Here is a 21388-nt window from a genome sequence, read left to right as displayed (position 1 = left end):
GTAGTATTTTGCTGTCTGGTCACTCTGATGAAACAATGCACTGTGACGTCAGGGGTCATCAGGTGTGCATAAGCTCCTGCCAGCATTGCCCAGTGATCTGTCATCTCTACACGCAATGTCATTGAATAAGCCCAATTGAGAATTTTGAATATTTGTTCACTGAATATAGCCAGCGGCGGTACAATTTATAGTAAACTAGTTTGTGAAAGTATTTTTATTTTCAATATATTTTAGTTGTTTCTTTTTCTTTATTCAAGTAGCTAAAATGATTATAAATGGGAACTGATATGCATATATTAATTTTTCGATTCATTATTTTTCATTATTATGCACAGGAATTCAGTTATTTGGTATATTATATTGGTACTGAACACATCCAAATGTCGCGGGGTTAGGGTACTTTATCCTTAGCCCTTGGACACATGTTGGATCCCCTTTACGATCTCTCTCATCCCTTTCAATCATTAGGTACCCGTTTAGTGGTGATTATAGATTCTATAGCGGCTCCTTATATTCTTCACACAAAAATGTCGAGAAGCAGGGTGAAATGGTTGAGTTTTAGCTACTTGAATTGGAAACTGTCCTGGAACATCACACAAACCACTTTCACCTGCTATATTAAGTCAGTACTGATTCAAATGCGAAATCACCCTGTGTTGTCACTTGTCGCTAACAATCCGAAGGTCGTGAGTTCGCATCCGACGGATTCTCATAAAAACTGGTCACCTGTGCTCATTCAGTTGATTTGTCTATAAACTGGTAATCATTTTTTTTTAAATCCACATATATCAGGTAATCTAGTGATCTACTCTTTTATTTACATGTTTTAGCCCTGATGTGAATTCCCCACTAGCTAGTGGCAGTCGAAGCCGACCAGTCAGACGAGCCAACACGTTCCACTTCACGCCAACACATCCTGTAGATTCATCGCCTGGAGTGCTGCCATGGGTACGCTTTGGCAGGAGAGATCGACATTCCCTGTATAAAGCTGACATCAATTCCTTCAAACACCAAAACACTGTACGGGTAGCTCCACCTGATCCACACAGAGTTATCTCCCCAAGGTAAACCAACAGTTCTAAGGCATTGACAGGAAATATTTGTCTTTACCATGTTTGCACAACTTTGTCATTTATAGGGTTAAATTGATAAAGAAGAACCGTGATACAATTTGTTTTATTTCAATACACTTTATGCGATACGTGTCATGATACGGTACAGATCTCAAGTAAGAACGAAACGACCATAAACTGTTTTTTGTTTAGTGAGTGAAAAATATGTATCACAGTACAGACCCGTATTTTAATGTATCATATTAAAGGCCACATACAGGGTGCATCGGAGTTTCAATGTATCCTTTCACCCTCCACCAATGAAGACCTGGGTTAGAATAGGTCTTCAGTAACCCATGCTTGCCATAAAAGTCGATTATGCTTGTCGTAAGAGGCGACAAACAGGATCGATTGGTTTGACTCACTGACTTGGTTTAATGCATGTTATCATATCCCAATTGCGTGGATCAATGCTCATGATGTCAGTTATTATATTGCCGGTCCAGACTTGATTTTTTTCCAGACCGCAATCATAAAGCTGTAATATTGTTGAGTGCAGCGTTGAACAACAAATAACCAACCAACCAACCTTTCACCCACAGCATGCTTAGTCTTTTATATTTATGCTGGGTTCATAGATGTGAATAGATGAATTTAGTCACAAAAGGGAAATCCCAATGTTGACGTTATGGACAGTGTGCATCCTAATATGTGACTTCAGTTCAATCCGTGTATCCCTGGCAAGTATTAAGCTTGAGTAGAGGTGCTCAGTGACAACAGAGATACCAGAACTCATTTCATAAGATTGATATTACACGGGAGCTCATTTAATATTCTATATAAATTATTGAATTTCAGGACTGGTGAAAAGTTGCCAGGACCTGTGTTTTTTTATAAATACTGATCACTATCAAATATTGTTGTGTTCAGCATTTTCAAGTAATAAAACATAAACATGATAAATGCAATGAGAGATGCTAACCTGAAAAGTACCAGTACTGTAGAGCTGAGAGGAAGAATGGAATTTTAGCAAACTAACCAGCTTTTGTCATCAGCTCAACTGGATCAGTAGTTGGAAAAGAATTTCTGGCTTTGTGTCTTCCTCCTTCCATCTCTCTCCTCATTTTTAGCACTCTTCAGATCTGTTTTTGCTTCTGTTCACAGTGTAATGCCATTGAAAGAGAGATCTGACAACACACCAAAGCCAGTGGACACGCAAGCTGTGGTCAATGCACTCCGGGAAAGAAGGTAATTTGTTGAAGCATTAAGCCAGCATTGGGGTGGGGGGATTCTGTGCACTGCTTATATTGTAGATAGAACAATGTTCAACTCAAACAATGATACACAGAGAGATCATTCAACTGATATTATTTACGGTATTATTTCAGACTGCAGCGTGCGATAACAATGCTATTCCAAGAATAGTGAAAATCACAAGGACAAGTAATAAGCAGTTGAACATTATGCAAGTTGAATAAATAATTGTGGCAATCTTCTGATAAGTTTCTTTAAAATGCTGTCTGTTGTCCGCCATCTTACCTGTCTTATTTTTTGTCATAAACCTAAAGTTACTTAGTGCTACATGCTCAGACAGCTTTGAGAATTGACCTTTACAACAATCACTAAGACAGCTTTGCGAATCAGCGTCCTGTCTTCACCTCTAGACAATGCATGCTATCTGCGCTGAATGATTGGTACATTGATGATGTTAAGTGTACTGTTGCCTTCCTATAACTAACAATGACAATTCGTGTTTTGCTATTCCAGGAAAAGATCACTTGTTGTTGCAGTAGAAGAAGACACACTTTTTGAAGAGTCAGGTCAACATGCCAAGAGAAGGTGATGCAGAGTAGTAGGATCTCGCTTTGATGAAACTTACCGTACTTGTCAGGATTACAGATGGCTGGAAATATTGCTTTTGAGGTGTAAACCCCTTCTCAAGCTCACTGTGCAAAGTTGTGTCCCTTAGCTTCCTTCATCCTCTTATTATTGGATGGACAGGGTTTTATCTAGATCTGCTCTGAGGTCAATATATAGCCCCAAGACTGCAGCAAATGTCAGTCAAAATTTCCAAATTGAAAATAACATTTCCTGTTTCATGATGTAACAGGTATAACTTATGTTATATCTACTAGAATGTTAAATTTCAGTGTTTAAATACCTCTGAATTTAGGTCTATAATTTTTTGTAAATCCCATAAATAATAGTTCACCAATTTGTTGCCAAGGGCACTTAGTTTGGAATTGAAGAGAATACTCTGGTTGTGGTTCCAGGTTTGTCTTGATTAGAAACCTGGCTTGTCAGCACCATAACCAGAGAGAATATAAGATGCTAGTGAGAAACTGTCTGTTCCATGTTAAAAGATTCTCTGGTTATAGTTCCCAGGGCTCCAAATGATGTTTTAACCCTTGAGTACGTTACAATGACCTTTGTACATTATTCACAGTAGTTGCGTTAATGTATAGGTTATGCAGATCTGTAAAGAATATGGGAAAGGCAACCTTTAGTTTTTTATCCCCCGCCGGGCCAGAATGGCCGAAGGGGGATTATGTCATGGCGCAGTCCGTCCGTCAGTCTGTCTGTCTGTCCGTCCCACAGAGGATACTAAGCTTGTGAAGTCAATTCCTCATACAGTATCCAGAGAATATCCCTGAAACTCTACTTACAAGATGTCTCGACATGTTGATGATACGCATATCGCAGTCCCGTTTCATTTCGACCAATTTTGACAGAGTTACTGCCCCTGTTTTACAGAGCTTCATTTGCCTAATTGTGAGAGAGGGTATTAAGCTTGTGAAATCAACTACAGTATCCAAAGAATATCCCCGACACTCTACACACAAGATGTTGATATGTTAATGATAAGCATATCACAGTCCTGTTTAATTTTGACAAATTTTGACAGAGTTACTGCCCCTGTTTTACGGAGCTTCATTTGACTCGTTAAAAAAATTCATGCGGGGAATGTTGTTCTCTCAGAGCACTCTTGTTATGTATTTGTTCACATGCATCTTACGATTAGTTTGGTAATGGTGACCTATTTTACACATCTTACGCAAATACTCAGCTTATCTGGACAGCAGAGTTCCAGGTTAGTCTTGATTTGAGCCTTGGTCTGTCAGCACCATACCCAGAGAGAATATTAGACCCAAGTGAGAAACAATCTACCCCATGTTAAAGGATTCCTTCTGATCCTTTGCTGAAAGCTTTCATTATTCAAGCTAGAGCTGAAAAACAGGAGTAAGTTTCATTACGTACCTGAGCTTGTGTGTTTCCCCATAGTGATAAAAGTCTTCACATAATGTGAAAGTCAACTGCTTCACTGTATGATAGGGTCAGCTGGGATAGTTTCATAAATTCACCCATCTGTGTGCTCTTCTATGTATCCTATGTTACGTGTGATAAATAAAACAAATACAAAATAGATGATGCTAAGTTTTGTCTTTGTTGCAGGCGGCAGGAAAGTAGCCAGTCCACAGCTTCCTCTGCATCCCTGCCTCCCATGCCGGATCACCTCCCTGACTTATCAGACAAGAATGTGATGATGCAGCTGGATGAGGTCAGTCTGAAGCGGCCATCAGCTCCAAGCAGGGAGGCCATGGAGGAGGCAGAGCAGGATGTCAGCCTCGCCAAGCGACAGAAGAACACTCGCAACAACCCCATTACCAGCTCACTCAGTTCCAGCAGGAAGATTCTAATCAAGGAGGTGCGTGTACAGGAAGATACAGGTCGAATGTCGGGGTTCTGTTTGTCCAGCATAGCTAGATTTCAATCTCCATTCTGGTACTAGTGGCTCTGTGGTATCATGTGCCTCAATAAGTTATCGTTTCATCTGGGAGGTGCGTGTACAAGAAGATTATGGTTGGCTCTTCCTTGATTGTCTGGTGCTGGGTGTTAGGGATAGGAGTCCGGGCATCTGTTTGTCCAGCATAGCAGGAGGGTCAGTTGCCTCAATAAGCTGTGTATAGTTGCTTCTGGGTGGAGTCTGTACAGGATGATTAAGACTGGCTTTGCTTTGATGTCTCCTTCTTTCTGAGAGATAAAGGATATTGGTCAGGGTATCTTCATGTTCAACCTTGTTATGGATATTCAGTTCCTTTGTTAAAAAGCAAGAAAGTAAAGCTGGCAAAAACATAATAATCATGGATAATCATGGTCCCCTCATGCACTATGTTTCTGAATGATTGTTCCAATGGACTTTAAACACAGCAGACAAACTCTGGTTGTTGTCTCTGAAGGATGGCTACAATGATTTCCCTCATGCATCATCATCTTCTTTCCCTCTGTTTTATTAACAGTATATCATTTGTGACAGATCTTCTTACTGTATATTTCTGTATTGTTTGGAAGGTGTTGTCATGAAGTATTATTTTCATGTTGCAGAGAATTGAAGCAAAGAGTAAGACTCCCCTGTCCCATCTAGATGCAGAATTTCCACAGACCAAGCGGCGAGCTCCTGACCAGTCGCCTGCCCCCACAAATGATGTCCCTCAGTCAGAGTAGGTGACACTTTCACTGATCATCACTTATGCAGTGTTTGAAAATATGCATAAAAGTCAACATGTCTGTCATAGGCCTAATGTTACAAGTTGAAGATTTTGGGTCCTCACATTAAAATATTTGAGGAAAAGACCTGTCAGACCCCAGGACCTCCCTTAATTTCAAATAGTGCTTATTTTGACCAACCTTGCATTAATTCAGGGGTATAAGGGGAGTGGACATGGGTGGCCTAGTTGTTTATGAAACTGCTGGGATTTTTTTGCCTCCCTTAGTCATACCAGAATCTTATTATGGTAGATTTGGAGCCAGACTCAAATTAACTCATTGTTTGTGAAAAACAAAAGGAAATAATGTTGAAAAAGTGAGCTTATATCGTGGCACATCCGTCAGTTCATTGAAAACTTTTGCATCTCCTCTGAAACTACGTGCATATGAAGCTGAAACTTTGCATGAATGTCTCTGAGAAGTACTAACATATACTACTCAAAATTGGATAAGGATCGTAGATATTTTTCTTAATAAAAAAACAAAATAACTGCATAACTGGCAATATTGTGTTCAAGTGAAATCAAAAACGTCTCCAACACACGTGCACGTGCATTTCATGCCATGGGAAATGCCTTTCACATCACAGTTCATTTGCTACCATTGCACGATTTCCAATCAGGCAACGGTGTCTGATGCATTCTGAAACTGTAAACTCAACTGAGTGTTTACACTACGTTTATCTACGCAATGCCCCCTCAACGTGTAAGGCGTCGCCTGACGACAGAACAACTGGGCAGATGTATTGGAATGCTTGATGCTGGCTATTCACAATGTGACGTTGCCAATGCACTAAACGTCAGCCAGAGCGTTGTAAGCAGGGCCTGGTCCCGACAGCAAAATTTTGGTACAGCAGCACACCGACATGGGGGTGGTCGTCAGAGGTCGACAACCCAACGCCAAGATCATTTTGTGGCTCTTCAGGCACGACGTCATCCCTTCTGGACAGCAACCAGCCTACGTAACGACCTCCTGAACGCCTCGGGGGTGAATGTGTCCACTCAGACGATACGGAATCGTCTTCACAATGCAGGTCTCTACTCGAGAAGGGCATGTGTCCGAATCCCCCTGACTGTTCGACACCGGCAGGAGCGATTGGAATGGGCTGAAGATCATGTCTCTTGGACACGGAACGATTGGGTTCCAGTTCTGTTCACCGATGAGTCCAGGTATTGTTTGGACTTTACAGACAGGAGGCAGCAGGTGTGGCGACGACAACGTGAACGTTTCCATGATGCCAACATCAGTGAACATGACCGTCATGGTGGTGGTTCCATCATGGTCTGGGGTGGAATCAACAGAGATGGAAGGACAGATCTTCATGTCCTGGAGAGAGGAACAATGACGGGGGTGAGGTACCGGGATGAGATCCTCGATGTGTACGTCAGACCCTACGCTGGTGCTGTTGGCCCTGAGTTCATCCTGATGGATGATAACCCCCGTCCTCATCGCGCCAGGGTGGTTGAGCAGTACCTTGAGCAGGAGACAATTGTCAGCATGGATTGGCCAGCGCGCTCGCTGGACTTGAACCCGATTGAGCATGTCTGGAACATGCTGCAGGTTGCCCTTTCACGCCGTAGAGCACAACCCACGACTTTGGCAGAGCTCGGACATGCCCTCGTGGAAGAGTGGAACAACCTTCCCATTGGGAACATCCGGGTGCTTATTGACAGCATATCTCGACGTTGTCAGGCCGTCATTGATGCAAGGGGAGGTCATACTCGATATTGACACTTCATCGACTAAGTGTAATGATGGACTATCCCTCATAACTGTGTAATTCTTTCTCTTGTTTGCTGTTAACATTTTTTAATGAAATGCCTTTTGGTGTTTGCAGATTTCAAACATTCCATATTGATACAAGTTCATGCCGTTCATGAATTTTCATTCATAACATGATTAAGCACGTTTCTGAGTCAGAGTCATGTCTTTTGTTATGTTTGTGGTAACTTACACACATATCACCTAGTGATCCTTATCAAATTTTGAGTAATATATTTCAATCCTCTTTTAAACATGGCCACCATGACAGCCATATTGAAAATATCTTTATTGCCCATTTCTGATCCTGTTGTTATAATGGAAGTTGATATTCAGCAAGCAGGTAGTATGTAGAATGACAAGTAATACGTCTTTTGGCAGGTTTTGATTTTTCACCTATGCTTTACCTTACCTGATGCTTCACAGTGCTCTGTTTTCCAAGCTCTCTCAACAGCCAAAATCATATGTTGAAAAGAGACCTAGTCTTGAGTCCTCTTCCTTTCAGCCCAAGCGTCAGTCCCTTAAGAAAGACTGGAACAACAAGGCCCCCCAACCATGGCCGCTTTTCCAGTGGGGACCTTAGTAAAAAATTAGTTTCTTTAGGCAATTTTCTCCGCCAGCTCTCCCTGTTCAGCCGTCAGCTGCTCTCTCAACAGCAAAAATCATTTGTTGGGAAGAGACCTCGTGGAAGTCCTCTTCCTTTCGACCAAGCGACACTCCCCTAATTAAGACCGAAACTACATGGCCCCACACCGTGGACATTTTTCCAGCGAGGACCATTGATGAAAATGGCTTTCCTCAGGCACCCGACAACTGGCAACTCCGTCCGCCAGTTGTCCCTGTTCAGCCGTCTCTAGTCGGAGGGAGACTTCAATACAGCTACAGCATCAGCTCGTCACAGTCTGGCACTCTTCAATCTCCGCTATCTTGCGCCCCCGCCACATTTCCAGATGATCCATCCATTCCCTTCACCACCTGATCATTGAAGATCATCAGTGGTTCCCAGCTGTCCTCCATCCCAGCCCTTTTTGCCATGGTCTGAGTTTTTCAAGTGGAAGATTAGACTAAGAAGTCCCGTCCTCCAGCTTGGGATCTCAATATTGTTTTACTGACTTAGGCCAGGCCTGATATAAACCGCTTGCATCTGCCTCGTTTGAAGATGTATCCTTGAAGACTAGCTTTCTCCTGGCGCTTGCCACGGCGGGCAGGTTAGTGAGCTTCATGCACTGGATGTGACTCTGGTCCGGTTCGACCAGCGACCTCACGTCAGTTTCACGTCAGTTTCACGTCCCGCCTTTTTCAGAGATTTTCGGTCCAGATGATGACATGGAACTCGCAATTAAATGCAATGTTTTTATACTTACCTGATGCTACACCTACAGGCCCACCCAAACTGCATCCACCTCCTCCACCTTACCGATTTGGCACCACTGTCTACGCTGCACCTGCTGTCATACATTGAAGAATTTGAGGGAGATGGGGCCAAGGGGAATAACTCATGGATGCCGGGGGACAGGCGATAATTTGTTTCAACTGTTTCTTTTTTCCAGTACTGTCTGTTTATATAAGGTAGGGAAGTTGTTGAGAGAGCACTGTGTAGCGTCAGGTAAGTATAAAAAAAACCATTTAATCAGAAATGTTCGTAATTACTGGTGTGTTCTCTTCATTGAAATCTCTGTGTTTTGTTTCAGTGAAGGAGATTCTATCATGATTCCAGAGTGTGAAGAAACTAGGCCTGAAGCATCCACAACTGAAACTGTCAATAAAGACAAGGTACCTGCTTAAAAAAATTTAAAATATGAAATTGGAATCTGGAGTAGAATGAACCTGTCTGCAACTGCTGTGAAATGTTTGTTTGAATAGGTCCCTAACACCACATAGCTAGTAATTTATAAAAACTTGACTTGATTGATTGCATGTTGTCGTGCAAGTCTAGATTATTTACAGGGCACTATGATATGGCTGCAATATTGCTGACTACAGTGTTATTGTACATGGCTTCCCCGTGCAGGGACGAATGCAATGGAGGTTTTTCAATGACAACCTTTTAAATCAACTAGCAGTTTCACTTGTTGAAGGTACTATAAGGGAAACATGCTCTATGTTATAAAGCTATGAGAACTGTTTGTTTCCTTAATTTATGTTGAAATGTCTACCTATTTGTGTGATGTTTTGATTTTTCAGTCATCTACACCATCAAGTAAGACATCAACACCCAACAGGAGATTGCAGCTGGATGGTGTACACAAGCCAACAAGACGCCGGAACCTGTCCCTGTACCCAGGCTTGAATACTTCATTTGCTGGGGTAAGTATTCTATAGTAATATGTCTCTGTACCCAGGCTTGAATACTTCATTTGCTGGGGTAAGTATTCTATAGTAATATGTCCCTGTACCCAGGCTTGAATACTTCATTTGCTGGGGTTAGTATTCTATATCTATATGTCCCTGTACCCAGGCTTGAATACTTCATTTGCTGGGGTAAGTATTCTATATCTATATGTCCCTGTACCCCACTGGTACCCAGGCTTGAATACTTCATTTGCTGGGGTAAGTATTCTATAGTAATATATCCCTGTACCCAGGCTTGAATACTTCATTTGCTGGGGTAAGTATTCTATAGTAATATATCCCTGTACCCAGGCTTGAATACTTCATTTGCTGGGGTAAGTATTCTATAGTAATATATCCCTGTACCCAGGCTTGAATACTTCATTTGCTGGGGTAAGTATTCTATAGTAATATATCCCTGTACCCAGGCTTGAATACTTCATTTGCTGGGGTAAGTATTCTATAGTAATATATCCCTGTACCCAGGCTTGAATACTTCATTTGCTGGGGTTAGTATTCTATAGTAATATATCCCTGTACCCAGGCTTGAATACTTCATTTGCTGGGGTAAGTATTCTATTGTAATATATCCCTGTACCCAGGCTTGAATACTTCATTTGCTGGGGTTAGTATTCTATATCTATATGTCCCTGTACCCAGGCTTGAATACTTCATTTGCTGGGGTTAGTATTCTATATCTATATGTCCCTGTACCCAGGCTTGAATACTTCATTTGCTGGAGTTAGTATTCTATAGTAATAAATCCCTGTACCCAGGCTTGAATACTTCATTTGCTGGGGTAAGTATTCTATAGTAATATGTCCCTGTACCCAGGCTTGAATACTTCATTTGCTGGAGTTAGTATTCTATAGTAATATATCCCTGTACCCAGGCTTGAATACTTCATTTGCTGGGGTTAGTATTCTATAGTAATAAATCCCTGTACCCAGGCTTGAATACTTCATTTGCTGGGGTAAGTATTCTATAGTAATATGTCCCTGTACCCAGGCTTGAATACTTCATTTGCTGGAGTTAGTATTCTATAGTAATAAATCCCTGTACCCAGGCTTGAATACTTCATTTGCTGGAGTAAGTATTCTATAGTAATATGTCCCTGTACCCAGGCTTGAATACTTCATTTGCTGGAGTTAGTATTCTATAGTAATATATCCCTGTACCCAGGCTTGAATACTTCATTTGCTGGGGTAAGTATTCTATAGTAATAAATCCCTGTACCCAGGCTTGAATACTTCATTTGCTGGGGTAAGTATTCTATAGTAATATATCCCTGTACCCAGGCTTGAATACTTCATTTGCTGGGGTAAGTATTCTATATCTATATGTCCCTGTACCCAGGCTTGAATACTTCATTTGCTGGGGTAAGTATTGTATATCTATATGTCCCTGTACCCAGGCTTGAATACTTCATTTGCTGGGGTTAGTATTCTATATCTATATGTCCCTGTACCCAGGCTTGAATACTTCATTTGCTGGGGTTAGTACTCTATATCTATATGTCCCTGTACCCAGGCTTGAATACTTCATTTGCTGGGGTTAGTATTCTATAGCTATATGTCCCTGTACCCAGGCTTGAATACTTCATTTGCTGGGGTAAGTATTCTATATCTATATGTCCCTGTACCCAGGCTTGAATACTTCATTTGCTGGGGTAAGTATTCTATATCTATATGTCCCTGTACCCAGGCTTGTATACTTCATTTGCTGGGGTAAGTATTCTATATCTATATATCCCTGTACCCAGGCTTGAATACTTCATTTGCTGGGGTTAGTATTCTATATCTATATGTCCCTGTACCCAGGCTTGAATACTTCATTTGCTGGGGTTAGTATTCTATAGCTATATGTCCCTGTACCCAGGCTTGAATACTTCATTTGCTGGGGTAAGTATTCTATAGTAATATATCCCTGTACCCAGGCTTGAATACTTCATTTGCTGGAGTTAGTATTCTATAGTTATATATCCCTGTACCCAGGCTTGAATACTTCATTTGCTGGAGTTAGTATTCTATATCTATATGTCCCTGTACCCAGGCTTGAATACTTCATTTGCTGGGGTTAGTATTCTATAGCTATATGTCCCTGTACCCAGGCTTGAATACTTCATTTGCTGGGGTTAGTATTCTATATCTATATGTCCCTGTACCCAGGCTTGAATACTTCATTTGCTGGGGTTAGTATTCTATAGTTATATATCCCTGTACCCAGGCTTGAATACTTCATTTGCTGGGGTTAGTATTCTATAGTAATATATCCCTGTACCCACACTTGAATACTTCATTTGCTGGGGTAAGTATTCTATAGTAATATATCCCTGTACCCAGGCTTGAATACTTCATTTGCTGGGGTAAGTATTCTATAGTAATATATCCCTGTACCCAGGCTTGAATACTTCATTTGCTGGGGTAAGTATTCTATAGTAATATATCCCTGTACCCAGGCTTGAATACTTCATTTGCTGGGGTTAGTATTCTATATCTATATGTCCCTGTACCCAGGCTTGAATACTTCATTTGCTGGGGTAAGTATTCTATATCTATATGTCCCTGTACCCAGGCTTGAATACTTCATTTGCTGGGGTAAGTATTCTATAGTAATATGTCCCTGTACCCACACTTGAATACTTCATTTGCTGGGGTAAGTATTCTATAGTAATATGTCCCTGTACCCAGGCTTGAATACTTCATTTGCTGGGGTAAGTATTCTATAGTAATATATCCCTGTACCCAGGCTTGAATACTTCATTTGCTGGGGTAAGTATTCTATAGTAATATATCCCTGTACCCAGGCTTGAATACTTCATTTGCTGGGGTAAGTATTCTATAGTAATATATCCCTGTACCCAGGCTTGAATACTTCATTTGCTGGAGTTAGTATTCTATAGTTATATATCCCTGTACCCAGGCTTGAATACTTCATTTGCTGGAGTTAGTATTCTATATCTATATGTCCCTGTACCCAGGCTTGAATACTTCATTTGCTGGGGTTAGTATTCTATATCTATATGTCCCTGTACCCAGGCTTGAATACTTCATTTGCTGGGGTAAGTATTCTATAGTAATATGTCCCTGTACCCACACTTGAATACTTCATTTGCTGGGGTAAGTATTCTATAGTAATATATCCCTGTACCCACACTTGAATACTTCATTTGCTGGGGTAAGTATTCTATAGTAATATATCCCTGTACCCAGGCTTGAATACTTCATTTGCTGGGGTAAGTATTCTATAGTAATATATCCCTGTACCCAGGCTTGAATACTTCATTTGCTGGGGTAAGTATTCTATATCTATATGTCCCTGTACCCAGGCTTGAATACTTCATTTGCTGGGGTAAGTATTCTATATCTATATGTCCCTGTACCCAGGCTTGAATACTTCATTTGCTGGGGTAAGTATTCTATATCTATATGTCCCTGTACCCAGGCTTGAATACTTCATTTGCTGGGGTTAGTATTCTATATCTATATGTCCCTGTACCCAGGCTTGAATACTTCATTTGCTGGGGTTAGTATTCTATAGCTATATGTCCCTGTACCCAGGCTTGAATACTTCATTTGCTGGGGTAAGTATTCTATAGTAATATATCCCTGTACCCAGGCTTGAATACTTCATTTGCTGGGGTAAGTATTCTATATCTATATGTCCCTGTACCCAGGCTTGAATACTTCATTTGCTGGGGTAAGTATTCTATAGTAATATGTCCCTGTACCCAGGCTTGAATACTTCATTTGCTGGGGTTAGTATTCTATATCTATATGTCCCTGTACCCAGGCTTGAATACTTCATTTGCCGGGGTTAGTATTCTATAGCTATATGTCCCTGTACCCAGGCTTGAATACTTCATTTGCTGGGGTAAGTATTCTATAGTAATATATCCCTGTACCCAGGCTTGAATACTTCATTTGCTGGAGTTAGTATTCTATAGTTATATATCCCTGTACCCAGGCTTGAATACTTCATTTGCTGGAGTTAGTATTCTATATCTATATGTCCCTGTACCCAGGCTTGAATACTTCATTTGCTGGGGTTAGTATTCTATAGCTATATGTCCCTGTACCCAGGCTTGAATACTTCATTTGCTGGGGTTAGTATTCTATATCTATATGTCCCTGTACCCAGGCTTGAATACTTCATTTGCTGGGGTTAGTATTCTATAGTTATATATCCCTGTACCCAGGCTTGAATACTTCATTTGCTGGGGTTAGTATTCTATAGTAATATATCCCTGTACCCACACTTGAATACTTCATTTGCTGGGGTAAGTATTCTATAGTAATATATCCCTGTACCCAGGCTTGAATACTTCATTTGCTGGGGTAAGTATTCTATAGTAATATATCCCTGTACCCAGGCTTGAATACTTCATTTGCTGGGGTTAGTATTCTATATCTATATGTCCCTGTACCCAGGCTTGAATACTTCATTTGCTGGGGTTAGTATTCTATATCTATATGTCCCTGTACCCAGGCTTGAATACTTCATTTGCTGGGGTAAGTATTCTATAGTAATATGTCCCTGTACCCAGGCTTGAATACTTCATTTGCTGGACTTAGTATTCTATAGTAATAAATCCCTGTACCCAGGCTTGAATACTTCATTTGCTGGGGTTAGTATTCTATAGCTATATGTCCCTGTACCCAGGCTTGAATACTTCATTTGCTGGCGTTAGTATTCTATAGTTATATATCCCTGTACCCAGGCTTGAATACTTCATTTGCTGGTGTTAGTATTCTATATCTATATGTCCCTGTACCCAGGCTTGAATACTTCATTTGCTGGGGTAAGTATTCTATATCTATATGTCCCTGTACCCAGGCTTGAATACTTCATTTGCTGGAGTTAGTATTCTATAGTAATAAATCCCTGTACCCAGGCTTGAATACTTCATTTGCTGGGGTTAGTATTCTATATCTATATGTCCCTGTACCCAGGCTTGAATACTTCATTTGCTGGGGTTAGTATTCTATAGTTATATATCCCTGTACCCAGGCTTGAATACTTCATTTGCTGGGGTAAGTATTCTATAGTAATATATCCCTGTACCCACGCTTGAATACTTCATTTGCTGGGGTAAGTATTCTATAGTAATATATCCCTGTACCCAGGCTTGAATACTTCATTTGCTGGGGTAAGTATTCTATTGTAATATATCCCTGTACCCAGGCTTGAATACTTCATTTGCTGGGGTTAGTATTCTATATCTATATGTCCCTGTACCCAGGCTTGAATACTTCATTTGCTGGGGTAAGTATTCTATAGTTATATATCCCTGTACCCAGGCTTGAATACTTCATTTGCTGGGGTTAGTATTCTATAGCTATATGTCCCTGTACCCAGGCTTGAATACTTCATTTGCTGGAGTTAGTATTCTATATCTATATGTCCCTGTACCCAGGCTTGAATACTTCATTTGCTGGAGTTAGTATTCTATAGTAATAAATCCCTGTACCCAGGCTTGAATACTTCATTTGCTGGGGTTAGTATTCTATAGTTATATATCCCTGTACCCAGGCTTGAATACTTCATTTGCTGGAGTTAGTATTCTATATCTATATGTCCCTGTACCAGGCTTGAATACTTCATTTGCTGGAGTTAGTATTCTATAGTAATAAATCCCTGTACCCAGGCTTGAATACTTCATTTGCTGGGGTAAGTATTCTATAGTAATATGTCCCTGTACCCAGGCTTGAATACTTCATTTGCTGGAGTTAGTATTCTATAGTAATAAATCCCTGTACCCAGGCTTGAATACTTCATTTGCTGGGGTAAGTATTCTATAGTAATATATCCCTGTACCCAGGCTTGAATACTTCATTTGCTGGGGTAAGTATTCTATAGTAATATATCCCTGTACCCAGGCTTGAATACTTCATTTGCTGGGGTTAGTATTCTATAGTTATATATCCCTGTACCCAGGCTTGAATACTTCATTTGCTGGAGTTAGTATTCTATATCTATATGTCCCTGTACCCAGGCTTGAATACTTCATTTGCTGGGGTTAGTATTCTATATCTATATGTCCCTGTACCCAGGCTTGAATACTTCATTTGCTGGAGTTAGTATTCTATAGTAATAAATCCCTGTACCCAGGCTTGAATACTTCATTTGCTGGGGTAAGTATTCTATAGTAATATGTCCCTGTACCCAGGCTTGAATACTTCATTTGCTGGACTTAGTATTCTATAGTAATAAATCCCTGTACCCAGGCTTGAATACTTCATTTGCTGGGGTAAGTATTCTATAGTAATATGTCCCTGTACCCAGGCTTGAATACTTCATTTGCTGGGGTAAGTATTCTATAGTAATATATCCCTGTACCCAGGCTTGAATACTTCATTTGCTGGAGTTAGTATTCTATAGTAATAAATCCCTGTACCCAGGCTTGAATACTTCATTTGCTGGGGTAAGTATTCTATAGTAATATATCCCTGTACCCAGGCTTGATTACTTTATTTGCTGGGGTAAGTATTCTATAGTAATATGTCCCTGTACCAAAGCTTGAATACTTCATTTGCTGGAGTTAGTATTCTATAGTAATATATCCCTGTACCCAGGCTTGAATACTTCATTTGCTGGGGTAAGTATTCTATAGTAATATATCCCTGTACCCAGGCTTGAATACTTCATTTGCTGGGGTAAGTATTCTATAGTAATATGTCCCTGTACCAAAGCTTGAATACTTCATTTGCTGGGGTTAATATTCTATAGTAATATGTCCCTGTACCCAGGCTTGAATACTTCATTTGCTGGGGTTTGTATTCTATAGTAATCTGTCCCAACCCGGACTTCAATACTTCATTTGCTGGATGTAGTATAATGTACAGATGCTCTTGCCTGCTACCCAGGTGCCGGTGGCGCGAGTGTCAGCTACAGCAGAAGACTACGAGGCGGACAGGGAAGCTGAACGGCAGAGAGTGCAGGACATGTTGGAGGATGCAGAGACGTCCAGCAAACAGAAGAGCAGGCCAGGTACATGCCACAACACACTCATGCACATGTTTGTTTGTTTAACACCGCACTCAGCATTATACCAGCTATATGATGATGGTTTGGTTAATAATCAATCAACACAAACAAGTCTGATCACCTGAGTCGCCTCTTTCGACAAGTATGGGTTGCTGAAGACAGATTCTATTTCTGATCTTCATGCGAGCTTTAACTTGACATACATAGACTGGATACCAGATTTACCTGTGTAACTAGTAATTAGTTCTATGTGACAGATAGGCCAGCTGGTTGTATGCTCACACAAAAAGTCATTTCACAGTTCACCATTAGGGAAGCTTAGTACTGGTATTGAAAGGACAAAGATGCTCACAGATACTGGAAAGTCTTTCCCTTGTCACAAGGGGTTGACCTCCTCAGTGATGACGTGGATAGAGCATCAGCCGAGACAATTTAAGGACAATCGTGAGATGTTAAAAGATTGTACTTGTTAACCTGCCTGGCGTTCGGCTTTAGGGGAATAAAAATAGGATTGGTTGGCTCAGAGTTAAACTGAGGCATGCTGATTCAGTGGGCTAGCATTATGGAACCAGCATAAGTCAGGACTAGTACAAGCAGCCACACACACTCTTGCATGTCCGTCCGTCCTTCCGTCCAAGCTTTTGTACGGCCCATAACTTTTTAACCCTGCACCCTAGCTTCACCAAACTTGCTACACACATTAACCACAATGAGTACTTGTGCCTTTTGCTAGTTTGAGGATTCTGAACTTTTTAATTTTTGCCCTTTCCATGGACACATAAATTTTGGGTAGAGTTTTTGTACGATCCATGTTTTCAATATTATATATCCTAGCTTCAGCAAACTAGCTACATTAACCACTATGATTGTTTTTTATCTTTTATAAGATTCTGAAAGTTTTTGATGACTGGTTTTGTATAGCTAATATATTTTCCAAAATTGTTGCCACACATGTAGATCATCATAAGTATCTGTGCTTTGTGTTAGTTTGAATTTATGAACTCTTTACCATATCTGTTAAGGCTAGATGGAAATTATTAATTTTATTGATTTTCTTATATGATATTGTTCAATTTTTTATGTGTTTTTATATCAACAATTTTTGGTCCTTTTGATAATTCTTCTTATGTAACTCCTTAATCAAATTTTTATTCAAAGGTGTTCATGGTGATCTACTTCCTTGTAGTGAACACTGGTAACTTGGGAGATTGGGTGGGGGGGGTCAACTGTCACTGGAACTCAATCTTAGTTTTTAAAACATTGAAGTTAAAATCAGTTAGAAATATGTAATATTTCAATAATTAACAAACTATTTACTATTTGTTGTTGACCAGCGGGGATAACGGGGGTATGTGAGCTTTGCTCACTTCTTTCTTGTTTTGAATGCTACATTAAATCCCATTTTACTTCACAAAGGGCTGTTTTCTCATTTGGGCAACCACTATATTTGAAAATTGTGAATTGTGAAATAAGTGGAAACTTCATGTTAATAACATGCTTTTGTTGTTCCAGGTGCTGATGTGTTGAAATCTGCTGCCACTCCTTCAAGTACCAGCCAGACAGTGACCACTACCAGCACCACCTCATCTCAGCAGACAGGCATAAGCACCACTTCATCACTCCTGTCTCCCCCCTCTGAAACAAAGACTCTAACTTCAGTCAGCAAGACACCAACCTTATCTTCCATCTCTGCCACCAACCCTCTGTTGAACTCCAAGCCAACCTCCACCACTAATCCTCTCTTAAACACGAAACCGACCCCAACTACAAACCCTTTGTTGAGCACCAGACCCACAGCCACCACAACAGCCGCCCAGCTGGACCTAACCTTCAAGCCCATCTTTGGTACAGTTGCCACAGGATCATCAACAGCAAGCACCTCTACAACAGCGTCAGTGACAACCCCAGTGTCATCCACCACTATTTCAGGCTTCAACCCCATCTTCCCACAAGCAGCATCAACAGCTTTATCTACAGGAACATCTACAACAATGACTAACCTTGTTGTGCCGACTCCATCAACTAAAACAGACTCTGGCAGGACTGGTTTATCAGCAGCTCAGGCTATGTTCAACACGTTCAATTCACCTGCCAATCCCCCACCACCGTACCCAGGCACAACTCAAGTTGGGAATGCCCCTGTCAACTTCTCCAGTGCTCCAGCTAAGCCAAGCTCTCAAGTGATCGGCATCTTACCCCTGTCTACCAGTACACCCAAGCCTCCAGTACAGCCTGGGTTCTCTTTAACTGGACCCACTGCTCTGCAGTTTGGGCAGTCATCAGCTCCTGCAACAACGAGTGCAGCATCATCAGTCCAAACAGGATCTACTGGGCCACCGGCACCTACATTTTCCTTTGGTCAACAACCAGCAGCAACTACCACGAATGTTGGATTTGGAGGAAGTAGTTCTGTACCCGCGACCACAAAAGGCACCACAGCAGGACAGACAATTGGACTTTCAACTCCAGCTAAGAATTTGTTTGGAGCAACTACAGCAGCACCATCCACTGCATCGAGTATGCTAGGGTTTGGGCAGTCTGTCACAGGCTCTTCAGCAGCTAATCAGTTTGGGCAGATTACAGCTGTGTCCACAGCTTCTGGTGGGTTTCCGTCTACTGCATTTCAGATGGGATTGACGTCAACAACACAAGCGAAGACATCTGCAGGTCCTGGGTTGTTCAACTTCGGTGCGACTCCTGCAGCTGGGACAGCATCTTCCTTTGGCAACACCAGCAACACCGCGCTAGGGGTGGGAAGCACAACATCTTCAGTGTTTGGATCTGGAGGCAATTCCGCATCAGCCTTTGGAACGGGAACAAGTGCAACATCGGCCTTTGGTTCAGGAACCAATGCAACATCACCCTTTGGAACGGGTACTAGTGCAACACCTGCCTTTGGAACAGGAACAACTGCAACATCAGCCTTCGGTTCAGGAACTAATGCAGCGTCGGCATTTGGGTCAGGAACTGGTGCAACATCGGCCTTTGGTTTAGGAACTAGTGGTACAGCAGCCTTTGGTTCTGGAAACAGTTCTGCACCAGGTTTTGGCACTGGATCTGCTCCAGCCTTTGGGTCTGCAACGGGAACAGCTGCTTCTGCGTTTGGGACAAGCTCTGGGAGTGCTGCATTTGGCTCGAGCACTGGGCCATCTGCACCAGGGTTTGGAGCTGGTGCAAGCACAACAAAACAGAGCAGTACAGGGTCAAGTACATTCACATTTGGTAACACTTCCACTCCTTCACAACCAGCTTTCGGGTCCAGTCAGACAGCCTCTACATCTTCAGTGTTCGGGGCACCTGGTGGGAGTCAGGACCAGAAACAGACAAGTGTGTTTGGTGCATCCACAACTCAAGCAGGGTTCAATTTTGGATCAACATCGAGTGCGTTTTCCTCAGGTTCTCAGCCTGGTTTTGGACAGTCATCGTCAGGGTTCGGAGGCACAACTACTCCCAGTAAAAGTAACACTCCAGGCACATTTCAGTTTGGACAGACAAGTCAGCCAACTACAGGGGAAAACAAGGGATTTAACTTCAATGCATCCTTCACAGGGACTCCACAAGTAAACTTTGGTAAGTTACTCTTTCATGATCTTTAATCAAATATACTGTATATGACTGTATATAAGCAGATCTAAAAGATAAGCCGAGGTGTTTACGTGGTCCTTGAAATCTGTATCAAAATGTTATGTGCGGTAGATAAGCCGGACCTCCAACCTAAAACTACACCTCGTTATGATCTGTCAACAGAAATAGAATGTCAACAAATCCGTATTGAATTTAAGTTAATGGTGTTGTTACCCCATCGGTAATAAAAAATGTTCATTGTATATCTGGACTCATGTTTGAAATCTACGTAATCAAAATTTCATTCAACAATGTTTACATAAATTTCGTTGAAATTGCGTGTTCCTACGATACATACAACTTCAGTTTGCCCCATTCCATACTGTGACAACACGACTTTTTACATATGCAGCAACCACGATCATATTACCGCTATTGACACCTTGAAACAAACCTTAGTTGACAGAATGGATACATATATCATGTGTATAACTGCAATACATTGACTTGTTATAAGTATTATTTGTTGTAGTTTGATGATTAAATGTCAACATACTGTTTTTGTGATGGAAATCATGGAAATAGCAAGTTTGCGCAAAACCTCAACATTAATTTGTCAAATTGTTCCATGCAAAAATGTATCCCACAATACATCAAAGTGCTACCGCATAACCCTGGTTATAGTTATAATTATTTTGAAGATATATAGTAAAACCTGTAATTAAAATAACAAGATTTTATTTTTGTCTGATCATTGCATAAAAATTCTTTTCTGATATATCATTGGGTATGTTTTAACGTAATCACCAGTAGACATGGTAAATGTAGATTGAGAGAAAACGTTTGTACAGCTGATTGCTATTTCTGGCTAAGTTTACAAGACAATACAAACACTATCACTGCATATAAAACAATGCCTAGCATAACAAGAAATACAATCCAAATTGTAAATCACCATGTCTTATAGCGTTGTTCATTCACCTGAAGTGATAAGACTCAAAAATTTGGTTTATCTACGTCACATAGGTAAATATTCTTTACATTAATCATGTTAATATTACCCAAATTGTGACTTTTTGGCATTTTCTTTCACGGGTACATTGTAAAGGATTTAGGTAACCAATAATACTCAAGGTAAAACTGACATG

The 21388-nt window shown here is 41.0% G+C and overlaps 1 protein-coding gene across 1 annotated transcript in view; it reads left to right on the top strand.

Moving 5' to 3' along the window:
• Positions 1 to 21388, top strand: part of LOC139471598 (putative nuclear envelope pore membrane protein POM 121B) — a 28705-nt gene that overhangs the window by 1976 nt on the left and 5341 nt on the right. The window contains exons 2-10 of the mRNA XM_071253977.1: positions 831 to 1064; positions 2217 to 2300; positions 2820 to 2891; positions 4506 to 4758; positions 5436 to 5551; positions 9050 to 9131; positions 9543 to 9665; positions 16556 to 16679; positions 18189 to 20246. Of these exons, the coding sequence (XP_071110078.1) occupies positions 831 to 1064; positions 2217 to 2300; positions 2820 to 2891; positions 4506 to 4758; positions 5436 to 5551; positions 9050 to 9131; positions 9543 to 9665; positions 16556 to 16679; positions 18189 to 20246 (3146 nt within the window). The remainder of the gene's footprint in view (positions 1 to 830; positions 1065 to 2216; positions 2301 to 2819; positions 2892 to 4505; positions 4759 to 5435; positions 5552 to 9049; positions 9132 to 9542; positions 9666 to 16555; positions 16680 to 18188; positions 20247 to 21388) is intronic.

This window comes from Haliotis cracherodii, unplaced genomic scaffold, assembly GCF_022045235.1.
Source record: "Haliotis cracherodii isolate W230 unplaced genomic scaffold, xgHalCrac1.p SCAF_23, whole genome shotgun sequence".
Classification (NCBI taxonomy): Eukaryota; Metazoa; Mollusca; class Gastropoda; order Lepetellida; family Haliotidae; genus Haliotis; species Haliotis cracherodii.
The sequence above is the reverse complement of the archived record's forward strand: the minus strand, read 5'-3'. Positions and strand labels throughout refer to the sequence as shown.